This window comes from Drosophila takahashii, chromosome 3R, assembly GCF_030179915.1.
Source record: "Drosophila takahashii strain IR98-3 E-12201 chromosome 3R, DtakHiC1v2, whole genome shotgun sequence".
Classification (NCBI taxonomy): Eukaryota; Metazoa; Arthropoda; class Insecta; order Diptera; family Drosophilidae; genus Drosophila; species Drosophila takahashii.
The window spans coordinates 13,519,615-13,531,911 of NC_091681.1; the positions used below are offsets into that span (position 1 = coordinate 13,519,615).

The following is a 12,297-nucleotide window of genomic DNA, read 5'->3' on the forward strand; positions in this document are numbered from 1 at the left end:
GGCAACGCCTTAGATTAGTAGGACCGTTTAGTCGGTATTTCCTTGACTCACACCCACGGTCGCACCCTAATCACCAAGTTAAATATTGTCCACTATTTCTCTGCCAACTTCCCATATTTTCACAGCAGCAGACTATGAGTTTCTGAAACGAATCCCCCAGGTCGATAATATCCACATCCAGTCATGACCTCACGCAAGCGAAGTGGCAGCGGCTCCACCAAGAGGCCCAAGGAGAAGGTTTGTGGGGAACTCCGCCCCTTGGTGATTCGTGATTTGCATGGCTAATTGGATTCCCGATTCCCCTGCAGGTGGTCTACATCTACGAGCTGCTGTGCCGCGGCGAGGATCCCAGCAGCGAGAGTCCCGAGTTCTGGAACGAGTTCTTCCTGCTGCAGCCGAATTTCGAGGCCCTGGAGAATGAGATCGGGAAGCTGAACAACGAGCAGCTGCAGCTGGTCAAACCGAATCTGAACACCCTCTTCCAGAGGTGCATCGAAATGCTGGACACGGGTAGACCTTTTAGAACTTGACATTCATTCCACAACCCATTTATATTCCTTGAAAACCCCCCCAGAAGATCATCCCAAGCGCCTGTGCAACAGCCTGCAAACGCTGTGCTCTTTGTTCTATGGCATCTTCAAGAAGTCCAACGCGGATCCCACGTTCAACATCCTCAACGAGATCTTTGGCCACGAGAAGATGGACGAGTGGCTGAAGCTACTCATGCAGTACTGCAATCGCATCCTGCTGGGCGATGTGCCCGAGAATGCCCGCTTCATGTGCCTCAAACTGCTGCAGGTTCTGGTCACGGGCACCGACAATGTCAACCAGAACGCCCTCTTCGAGCACCTGATGATGCACAGCATGTTCGACGCCTTCGTCCGCCTGCTGAGCGATCCCACGTTCCGCACCCAGCACGGCCACGATATCGTCATTCTGCTCACAATCCTGGTCAACTATCGCAAGCACGAGGCCACCAATCCCTACGTGGTGCAGCTCTCCATACTCGCCGATGAGCTGGCCCTGAATGGGTGAGTAAATCGGGCACCTATTCAAAACTAAGTAAACACCAGCTGCTGGCTGACGTCACCAAATAGATAATAGATAGTTTGCCACGCGCTCCTATAACTTATTTTATCTTCATTCCAGCTACGGCCAAATGATATCGCAGTCGCTGATTGACTTCTGCCGCCAGTACATCCAGAGCCTCAACAATGTGCAATCCTCCTCCTGGTTCTCGTCGCTGTCGAATATTGTGGGCAACATGTTTGTGTCGGATGAGGGATGCGAAAGGGTGCAGCAGATAAAGGCCAATAATGGCCTGCTACTGGCCCTCTATGAGGCAGTGCACCTGAACCGCAACTTCATCACCACCCTGGCTCACACGCAGGCGGAATCCAGTGCACCGCCGTCGCCCAGCAACACGCTGAGTTTGGCGCAACCCGTGCCGGATTTATCCAATGCACCCATCATCGATATTACCCAGTATCCCACCAATCTCCTGGTGGCCGTCTTTCAGTACTGCTCCATTGTGATGCAGGACAACAAGAACGAGTCGAGCATTGCCAATCTGAAGCTGTGCTTCCTCATCCTCACCTGCATTTCGGAGGATCAGTACGCCAACTCGATGATGCACGACAGCAACCTGACCTTCAAGGTGATGCTGCATCGGGCGCAGATGCGTCATCGCAAGCTGAACGTGGATCGGGTGGGCAAATCGCAGCCGCTGGCTGCCACTCTACTGGATCTCCTGGTGGAGTTTATTGTCTCGCACCTGATGAAGAAGTTTCCCATGGAGTTGTATTTGCTTTGCATTGGCGTCATCCATCGAATCCTGTGCTACCAGAAGAGATGTCGAGTACGCCTTAATTATCCGTGGAAGGAGCTCTGGTCGGCACTGATTGGCCTGCTGCGGTTCCTGGTCAACCAGGAGCAGACGCTGGTCAAGAAGTGCAACATATTCCACTTGTCGCTGCAGGTAGTGAACATATTTAATCTGTTCATCACGTACGGCGATACTTTCCTGGCCACCACAAATAGCTATGATGAGCTCTACTACGAGCTGAACCGCGAGGAGAAGGTATTTACAGAAATACATGCTATGGGTAAGGGCTTGAAGATCTTGAAAACTTGTTATAAAAATTAATTCAAACTCTTAACAGTTCTTCGCTACACAACGATGCCGGAGTGCGAGTACAAGGACGATGTAATCAAACTGTTGAACGCCCTGGTCAATATCCTGGCCATTGTGAAGCACTTCCAGAACAAGATCAAGGAATGGCTGGCAGAACAGGGCCTCTCTACGCCCACGGAGGAGCAAATACTCGATGTGGTGCGCAAGAACTACGACCTCACGCTGAAACTTCAAGACTCCCTGGATCAGTACGAGCGATATGCGGAAACGCCGCTCCACACCAACTTCTTTAAGCTTATGGTGCGCGATGTTGTCAACGATACGCGCAAGCACATCTACGGATATGTGAAGGAGGCCGTATCCGTCATCCCCGACCAGGAGGTACTCCTTACCACCTCCATCACCTCCGCTTCGGCGGCAACGGCCCCTGTGGCAGCTGCAACACCAGTGACAGAAGCAAAAGCCGCGCCTGCCACGTAGAAAATGGACCTCGACAGACTATCAGACTGTTTAATTGTTTCTTTTGCTTAGTTTTGTAATTATATTTTAAATAATCAAATCTCTAGAAGCGTAAACTCGATGTAATCGGTAAGATTTAAAGTACTTTGCGAGTCTTTGTTAGCTTTCGTTGTGAAGCAGTGCACTTAAAGCAAATACATATATTCTGTGCAAGTTTTTTACATACGTATACAAAATATATTGCGTGTATATAAAATAATGGTACTGTTGAATTATGATTTCGGTTAAAATACTGTACTTGATACATTCTTCTGTATACCATATTTTTTATCAGTTTTCTTTGGTACTTGTCCACACATTGCACATACATTAGTATATATTTAAAAAGGATCCGAATGACCTGCATAGGACGTAAAAAATCAACATATGCGAACCACTTTATGAGTATCCCGTTGAGGGAGGTAAGAGGTTTAGGATGTTCAGGTACCTACATTCATATAAGTATAGGAACGGTTTAAAAAAGGTCCTCAGTCTTCCCGAAGGTTTGGCAGTGGTTAAACGAAAGTAAATGTATCCTATTTTTTAAGTGAAAAATGGAAACCGTAATAACTTGTGATTTGTGCTTCAAGAACATTAAATTCGTGGAATTCGACACCCATTACGAAGGTTGTGTAAGCCATAACAATGCTTTTGAGATTATTATGGGAACATCCCAGGATCATAATCAGGCGGGCGATTCTGATGATACGACATGCGATTGCGATGAAATGCCTCTTTTGGAAATGGAGATGTGGCATTTAAAAACTGAAAAACACAGAGCATCCGTTGTTACTTATATAAAACAAAATAAATATATTGTACCAATTTCAATGGAGTCACATTTTCCCATAAAATCGTATCGAGTTTTCCCTAAAAAGAGAGAGATTGATATTCGCAAATTGATCCATCAATGCGAAGATGTTATGCTTAAAATTTTGCTTTACTGCCTGGGCGAATACAGAAGCATAAAGTTCTTTTTGAAGTTATGCAGAGTATATGTTAAGGATGGCAAAGGTGCTGAAAAATTGGAAACAAAGTATTTTGCTACACAATATGAGGCGGCATACGAAACCGATTCTCTCGTAAAACATTTTGCCGGTGCGTTGGACTACTTAGTTTCTTCAAACATTGAGTTCAAATATTCCAATACCTCCCAGGATTTGTCAATAAAAAGATTTGACTACTTTGAAATCACAGCAATAAAATTGGAACATACACCTGCAGCCGGGTTCATTCCAGCCCCTCCAAACATAAAAAATAGAAACGCAATAATAAATGTAACAAACAATGATGATTTCTGTTTCAAATGGAGTATTTTGGCATACATTGGATATATGAAATTTCAAAATACAACTTTTGAAAAGGGTTTGACAAAAAAACAAAGACGAACAAATTTAACCTTTCCTTCAAATTATATGATTCCGGATATTTCCCAGGATATAATTGTTTACGAAGGGTTTACACTCGATTTTTCCGAAATAGAGTTTCCAATAAACATAGATGGCATTAGACGGTTTGAAAGAAATAATGCGGACTTTAGCATTAATATTTATGAAGTTGATGATAATGGAAAGAACGTGATTGGGCCGACAATACGAACGAAGGAAATAAGATCCCGTCATATAAACTTGTTGGCATTAAATAACGAGAGTGAGCAAGTAATGCATTACGCATACATTACAAGCATGTCAAAACTATGTCACTCGCAATTTTCGAAATCAAATGTTTCTGCAATTTATTGTGAAAATTGTTTGCTGTTCTATCCTAAGAAAAGCAATAAGGTTCATGATTGTGGAAACGTAACTGAGGTTATATACCCCATGCCAGAATCCCAGCTATTTTTTAATTCCTTTTCAAAAAGCACCCCTCCGCCAGTTGTTGTTTATGCGGATATAGAGTCTTCCTTGGAATCGAAATCACCGGCAGCATGGGCTGCCTCTTTCTATGTTGTCCACCAATATAAACCAGATTTAAATAAAATGTACACATTTGATGGTAAATATTAACATAAAGGTAAAAACTATAATGTTTAGTAATCATATTTTTACAGGTCCACATTGCATAAAGAATTTCTGCGAAACATTAAAAGCTAAACTACGCGGCCTTTATTACAAATACTGGAAATATCCAAAGGAAAAATATTATCCGTTTGACAAATGTACGGAGGAGTCTGGAAATTGTTTTATCTGCAGAGAGGAAATCGGTACATCCTTCCCTGCTAAGTTTTACCTTCAATTTAGGGGAGATTATATAGGCCGTGTCCATGAGGCCTGCAAATCCAAGTACAAACTTCTGTATCCTTTTTTCCCAGTAGTTTTTAATCATTTAACGAGATTTGATATTAACTTATTATTAAGTGAGTTGGGAAGAGATGTAAAACTCATTCCTGGCAACCAAGAGTTGTATACGATGATCATTCAGCATTATGTGATCAACGCATTCGATCGGTTTCAAATTAAATTTCTAGATTCAAATAATTTCCTTCGTTATGACTTAAAAAAAGTTTTTAGTTACATTGACAGGGGAAAATTAATAAATCTGAGGGAGCAATATTCAGATCTTCAATTTGAGACAATGTGTCAGAGAAGGGTATTCCCCCAACACTATTTAGAAAGTATTGAACAACTCAACGAACCACAAATACCTCAAAAAGGATTCTTTTTGGATTCCCAAAATAATAAAGAAGATTATACACATGCTCATCAGGTATGGGACATCTTTGATTGCCAAAGTATTGGAGAATACTTAAAAGTATATTTGGAAAGGGATGTCATGATTTTGGCCGATGTATTTAATTACTTTAGGCGCCTTTGTATGAATGCATACAGCTTAGACCCACTTAATTATCCAACGAGTCCATCAATGTCATGGGATGCTATGTTATATATCACCGAGGTAAAATTAGATTTAATTAGTGATCCCGACATGCATCATTTTCTTAAATCAGCAGTGCGAGGGGGACTTGTTCAATGCAACCAAGAGACTGCGAAGGCAAATAATAAATTCATGGATAATTTCGATCCTAGAAAACCCACTACTTATTTGGCCAGCATTGAGGCAAATAATTTAAGTGACTGGGCGATGAGTCAGCCACTTCCATTTTCCAACTTTACTTTTTTAAGTGATGAAGAAATTAATATGTTCGAGATAAAACAAACATCTTCAGATGCCGATGTAGGATATATTTTAGAAGTAGACCTGGAGTATCCAAATCATCTTCATAAGATCCATTCTGGTATGCCTTTCTGCCCTGAAAATCAAATTCTTCCAGGAGGAGTTCATCATAAACTTACAGCTGATTTCAGTGACAAAAAAAATTATATTATTCACTTGCAACACCTGCAATTATGCTTACAAAACAGACTTGTCATAACGAAGATACACCGAGTAATGTCTTTTAATCAATCTCGCTGGCTAAAACCTTATATTGATTTAAATAGAGAAAAAGTTGAACTTTCAAAAAACGAATTTGAAAGGCAGTTCTTTAAGTCAATGAATAGTTTCATTGTCGGCAAATCATTGGAAAATGTAGAAAATTATTGTGATATTGCATTATTGACACATTATCAGTCCAAACAGAATTCTCCAGGATTTAGACAACGAGTTGCTAGAAATAATTTTCGAGGCATTGAGATATTCCCGAATAATTTAGCTGCAATTTACTCAGCAAAGCCTCAAATTACCAATGATAAACCATTGTATATTGGAGTCACCGTTTTAGAATTGTCGAAATGGTTTATGTATGAACATTATTATAATTTTCTTTCTGTTAAGAGTCCTTCCTCCAAAATAATATTTTTAAGTAATAACTCAATTGTTGTATTATTAAGAGAAAATTTTTATAAATTAATGGAAGAAAATCCACTGCGCTTTGATATGAATAATTATTATTTAAATGGGCATAATGATAATATAGATTTAATGCAAGACAAAAATGGCGGACAAGTAATGAAAGAATTTAAAGAAAAATACTTAGGTTAAGGAAGTAATATTACAGTATAGTTTTTAATTCATTATTAATTAGTTTCAAAATAATAAACAATTAAAAACATGTTACCACCTGAAATTAAGAATTTTCAATACTACCTTTATAAGGCCAATAAATGATTTGAACAATGTGATTATTATTGTTGCTTCTTTATTTATTCCCAAACTTTCCACGTGTGTATATTGTTTAATACAAAAATGCGTATAAATATTTGTATAGTATGCTTTTCTTTCTGGTTATACAGGCGCGTGTATAGGCTCTAGGATATCGCTACGATTTATAAATGTTTATGGTATATATAATAACTGTTGCATGCAATACTTGCACGCAATTAACAATTTGAATGCAATTGAAATGGATCATGGGTCGAAACAATATGCGAATATCTAATAAAATGTCGAATATATCATTTAAAATGCATTAAAATTAGGTATGTAAATAGATAAAATACATAGTAATTGGTTGCTTTAAAATATACAAAATAATTTGTTTATGAAACTAAATTCTAGTCGCTTTATACAAATATCCTTTGCATTCGATTGATTAATTTCTAGCTCGACATTGTGGTTCAAAGGCAGAGCCAAACGATCACTCAAAGGCACAATTAACAGACAATATTGAATTAAATTAATTATATTATAAGCAATGCCTATCTCTACCTCTACTCTGAGCTCATTTCGTTTGCCCTGGAATTGCGGCCTTAAGAATATCTATATTTTTAGATGGTATTATGGATCTATTTACAATTGCGTATTTCGTTCGGATGAATGGTAGTGCAGTGTAGTGTGAATCTTGGGGATTAGAAGTGATCCACCTTGACGGAGACCGTGTGGGCGGCGGCATTGCTGGGCAGGTCGATGTTGTCCCACTCGGTGTGCAGGTTCTTCTCGCTGTCGGTCGCCTTGAGGGCCAGTCCCAGTGACGCAGTTCGTCCGGCGCAGTGCGGTATGTTGAGTGTAACCGGCACGAGGAACTCAAGGCCCTGCGGCCCGCACATCACCAGCGGTGACAGCATTGTCTCACCTAAGAAGGCAAAATAATGCGATTAATTTAAAGAAATTTATGGGAGTTTTTCCAGGGACCGTAAATAATCGTTTTTTGAGATTATTACTTTAAAAAGCCTACTGAGATTTGTACAAGTTTTAATGCACTTTATATGCACTTTATTGACATGAACAAATAACAGTTAATTTGCTTTTCAGATTTGTTGACAATATTAAAAAGAACGTTATTTTTGACGTTTAAAACAAGCTATCACAGTAGTCTTTTTAAAATAAAAATCTGAAATAACGATTATTTACGGTCCCTGGTTTTTTCTTTATAAATGCAATTAGAGTTGTGTTTAATAGTGTAAAAGTGGTAAGTGTAAGTGGGCACAGGCATAGAGATCATTCGATTGGAAATAAGAAACTATAGAGAATTTCGGTAGGTTAAAATAAATAATTTCAGGTAAAAGGTAAGGAAAGTGTACAGAAAATATAGATGAAGGTTTTAAAAAAAATGTAGATGGAATTACATGCAAAAAGCCACAGCTACATGTTAGTATAACATTAAAACTACAACTAATGATTAAACTACAGCAAATAACCAGCCACCAACTATATAATAAATAGATTAAAAACAGAAAATAAACTAAATAATGCTGTAACAAAAAACAAAGTCAAAGACAGGGGTCATGTGTTCTTTTTTGGTTTTTAAAGGTTTGTGGTAGTGGCGGTGGTTTTTGGTGGATGGATACAATACGGAGTAGAGTGTGTTTAGGGGGACCAACCATTTTCCATGTCCAACGGAGGACCGCCGACGGCCTGTCCCATCCGGGGATCGCTCACGGTGAAGTAGATCTCCTGCCGAACTCCCGATGGAATGGCGCCGGGTGGGATTTGCAGGGAGACGTGCCAGAGTTTATCGGCCAGAGTGCCGCCGTTGGAGTCAAAGAATCCTCGCGAGGTGCTGGGCTCACGGGGCAACGCGGGAAAGGGTCCGGGTCCCGAAGGAGGAGTAGCAGCTGCGTTATTCACTGGCCCCGCGATGGGCAGTGACATGCTGCTGCTAAACGGCGTACTGGTGGCATTCGGAGGACCCACCGGCAGGCTGGCCTGCGATGTGTACTGCGTCTCGATGGAGGTGCAACTGTCGCCGATGGGCGAACTCGGCGGCGGAGCCGTTCGCTTCAGGATGTTGGAGATGTGGAAGGGAGCTCGGCCGGATCGAGGAGTCGGCGGTTGGACAGGCGCCGGCGGAGCTGCCAGCGGGGTAACCTGATCTTGTGCCTCGAAAACATCATCCGACTCGTTTTGAGTCTCACTGGCCAGCATTCCCTCGTTGTGCTGATTGTTCTCAATGGCCGTGGGCTGCTCCGTCTGGTCGGCAGAGCTCTCCTCCTCTTGATCATCATCCTCATCCACTTCATTCTGAACCAGAGGAGCCCTTGCCGGATTTTCTATCACCGTATCCGAAGATTTCTGTAAATCCGAACGACTTAGAGTTGAATCCTCTACCTGATCCTCCGGCTGAGCATTAATCTCCACTTGAATCTGCTCCGATTTGCCCTCCTTTTCCTTCTTCTCATCCGTTTCATTCTCACGCGACTGCAGGATGCTCTCTTCGCGGGTCTCATAGATGGGCGCCGGTCGGCCAGTGTCCCTCTTGGACACATAGATAGGCTCCGCCATGCTGTCCAGGGCCTCCCGCCTCGTCTGATAGATCTGTTCCCTCAGCTGGGCCTTCGCCTCCCGGCGACTCTGGTATATCGCCTCCGGATTGGAGGCCTCCGACTGGCTGCTGCTGCTCTGCGGGCTAAACTCCCGCTCCATGTCCCGCTTGCCCTGGCTAATCCTCTCCTGCATTTCGCGCTTCGACTGGTACAGATGGTTCCGCTGCATCTCCCGCTGCATTTCGCGACGTGACTGATAGAGCGGCTCCTCCTCGGTCTGCTCATTGGCGGCGCCAGGATAGAATCTCCGGCGGGTCATCACCTCGGAATTGGGTGCCCTCCGCTGATCGGGCAGCATGTAGGCTCCATTGCGCGTCTGATAGATCTCCTGGGGATCCTGCTCGTAGCCGGGACTACTACTGATCATGGGTCTCCTTCCGGGATATCCTCCTCGATCCGCTGTCGTGGTGCTGTGACGCCTCACGATTCTCCTACCATTCCTGCCGCCAGAGGCCGCTGCTGCCGCCGCCGCTTCTGCCTGCCTCCTCTCGAGATCGATGCAAGCGCGATTCGCATAGAGATCATACTGGTCATAGCCGTAGCCATTGTCCTGGTGATGCGGCGGCATCCGAGGAGCTGTGTTGGCAATGTTCCCATAGATATCCTCGCTCTCCAGGTTCTGGTAGGTGCTATTCATCATCTCCTGCTGCTGCTGCGCATAGTGACCATTACCCCGTTGATAGTAAGGATCCTGCGGATGAGGTGGATGACCATGGCCATGGGAACGCTCCTCAAAGCCAGCCGGATAGGTGGGATACTCATCCGGATAGTAGGGTCTCTGAACGCCGCGCTCCAACATCGATTGCTGGCGGCGCAGACCCTTGGGCTTCCTCTCCGGCTCCACCATACTGTTCATCCTCCTCAGTGGCCTCGTGCTCTTCAGCAGGGCATTCTTGAGGGCCACCAGCGGGCTCTTGAGCACCGATTTCTTCTTCTTGTGCGGCGGCAGTGGCGGTGGAGGCGCCATCTCCATGCCATGATCATCGTAATACAGCTGCTGCTGCTGGGGAGGAGGTGGCGGATACTGCTGACGAGGCTGACTATGACCCCTTGAGGTTCCATAGTGACCATAATAATGGGGATCCTGAGCGGCTGGAGGCCGCTCGTGGGGATAACGTGGAGCCGAGCGGGATCTCTGCATGTGATGCCCTTGCGATGGATGGGCGGCAGGTGGCGGCATGTTATAGTAATCATCGTAACGCTCGTCGTACGGCTCCATCTCGCTAAAGATTTATTACGTGATTCGGAATCGGAATTTTTGTGTGTAATTAGCAAGGGGTTTTTAATGGGTTCGATCAAGGGGACTGTGTGTAGTGTGTCAAAGCTCCGATCGTGAATTGGTTTTATGAAAAAAACCCAGACAGAATTGCTTGGTTTTTTAAGTGCCACAGAATTTAAAAAATATATTTTACAGCTTAATTGGATTGTTTTTTTAAGCTTTGTAGATAAGATATTAGATGCAATTCTGTGACACCAAATTTCTGCATTCGGAAAAAATGATATTCAAGAGCCAAAAGTTTAAATGTAACCTCGCTAAAAGGTTACTCATTTAAATGCTGAGGACAAAAATATTCAACAACCCTGACTAGTTCGCCTTTTTTATTCCTGCAAAACTTTCGCTAAAGACACACAAGAAGCGCATATGTAAAATATATCCATATATTTATATTAAATACTTTGCAAATTAACCAAAACTGTAGAGAAAAATAAGTACCAATTACCAGTTGTTTACACTTTAGTTAAAAGTAGTTCGTTGTTAGTTATTATTTTGTTTGTAAATAAACAAGTTGGATTTTTCCCAAAACCGTAGTTAGATTCAAGATTAACTTTCAAGTACCCGAGAGTTCTATTGAGAGTAGTTGTATTAAAACAATCAGCGAAAAGCATGATCATAATAAGTAGTAGTACGAGTTTGAGTTTAAGAATAGAGAAATGTGGATACGAATCTGTACTGTATACTGTATAGTAAATGGCAAGTAGAAGTTAACCCGAAAAATGTTTTATTTTCGTTATTATTTTTAATGTGCGTGATGCGCTCAACATTTTACAACCATCGATTTCGGTTTTCTATTGTTTTCTTTTTTATACAAATTTTGTTAAGCTTTAATTTATGGTTTGGTTAATAATTTTGGTTATTGCAAAATACAATAATTATTTGATTTATGTAATATATGCGAGCTGTTTTCGTTGTTGTGCGTTTTTCGTGAAATTTTTGCATCGAATATTTTGTAATGACCAGCAACCGTATGAAAGTATGAATAGATTGGCATAATGATTGATTGATTGACTGATTTTTTTGCTGACTGATTGACTGAATGTTTGATAGAGTACAAAAATGGCATTTAACAAGAATATAAAACATTTTTCGTTAACACAAATGTTGAAAATTCAGGGGGGATCAAAGAGATTTCTGTATGTTTTTCGTGTGTGTGTTTTATTATTAATATTTTTTCTTTGGGAAAGAAAGATAAACTCTTGAAGGAGCAATGGATTTATCAGAGGAATGGATAACTCAGGGGCTACGGGTATTCGAAATGAACTCACCTCATGTTGTGATGGTGCCCGGCGGCAGCTCCGATTTGCGGCTTACGATAAAGTTCAAAGGCCGAGCCACGTTGCTCCCTACTTCCGGCCAAATCCAGGGCATGTCGTTCGGGGGTGTGAGGTGGAAGGTTTCCTAGGGGTAAAATAGTTGTAGGTATTACAAAGGATCTCAAGAATTTATAGTTTTTTTTTTGCAGAAAATTAAGAGGCAGTTTTAGAAAGTAAACTTGGTATTCGAAAATATCTAGTGATTTTAAAATATTAGGTATGCTATGAATTTTTGAATTATTTTTTTAAAAAGCTTAATCTTGAAAAAAAAATTTCAAGATCGATGTTAACTTGATTTTGAGAACGTTTCTTCTTTAATAGGTGAGAAGACGAATTGCAATGAATTCGTATATTAATTTTTTAAGAAAGCTT

General features: G+C 41.8%; 2 protein-coding genes across 13 annotated transcripts in view; one reads left to right on the top strand and one right to left on the bottom strand.

The window, feature by feature from the left end:
• The first annotated feature begins 37 nt into the window (after nt 1–37).
• LOC108068961 (armadillo-like helical domain-containing protein 3) lies at nt 38–2,852 on the top strand. 2 transcript variants are annotated; one of them, XM_017158849.3, is made up of 5 exons: nt 38–237; nt 309–510; nt 575–1,031; nt 1,150–2,105; nt 2,163–2,852. In XM_017158849.3, the coding sequence occupies exons 1-5, from the start codon at nt 184–186 to the stop codon at nt 2,612–2,614; spliced, it is 2,121 nt and encodes a 706-aa protein (XP_017014338.2). In that variant the 5' UTR covers nt 38–183; the 3' UTR covers nt 2,615–2,852. The 2 variants fall into 2 exon arrangements, with proteins under 2 accessions (XP_017014338.2, XP_017014347.2); XM_017158858.3 differs by having other exon boundaries at nt 578–1,031.
• A 3,901-nt stretch (nt 2,853–6,753) lies between these two features.
• The window catches only part of pyd (zonula occludens-like protein polychaetoid), a 95,420-nt gene continuing 89,876 nt past the window's right edge, over nt 6,754–12,297 (bottom strand). For 7 of the 11 annotated variants that reach the window (XM_070216848.1, XM_070216847.1, XM_070216849.1 and 4 more), the window contains 3 exons: nt 11,878–12,010; nt 8,392–10,556; nt 6,754–7,643 (listed from right to left, as the gene is read on the bottom strand). In XM_070216848.1, coding sequence (XP_070072949.1) covers nt 7,420–7,643; nt 8,392–10,556; nt 11,878–12,010 — 2,522 coding nt within the window. In that variant the 3' untranslated portion in view covers nt 6,754–7,419. Of the gene's footprint in view, nt 7,644–8,391; nt 10,557–11,873; nt 12,011–12,297 lie in introns of those variants that run through there. The other 4 variants (XM_070216854.1, XM_017158507.3, XM_070216857.1 and 1 more) reach the window with 2 other exon arrangements.

Bases quoted from the DNA above. Each gene is read 5' to 3' on its own strand.
- LOC108068961 (XM_017158849.3), top strand. From the start codon at position 184: ATGACCTCACGCAAGCGAAGTGGCAGCGGCTCCACCAAGAGGCCCAAG. The intron at 1,032-1,149 runs GTGAGTAAATCG...TCTTCATTCCAG, and splicing joins GATGAGCTGGCCCTGAATGG to CTACGGCCAAATGATATCGC. The intron at 2,106-2,162 runs GTAAGGGCTTGA...AACTCTTAACAG, and splicing joins TACAGAAATACATGCTATGG to TTCTTCGCTACACAACGATG.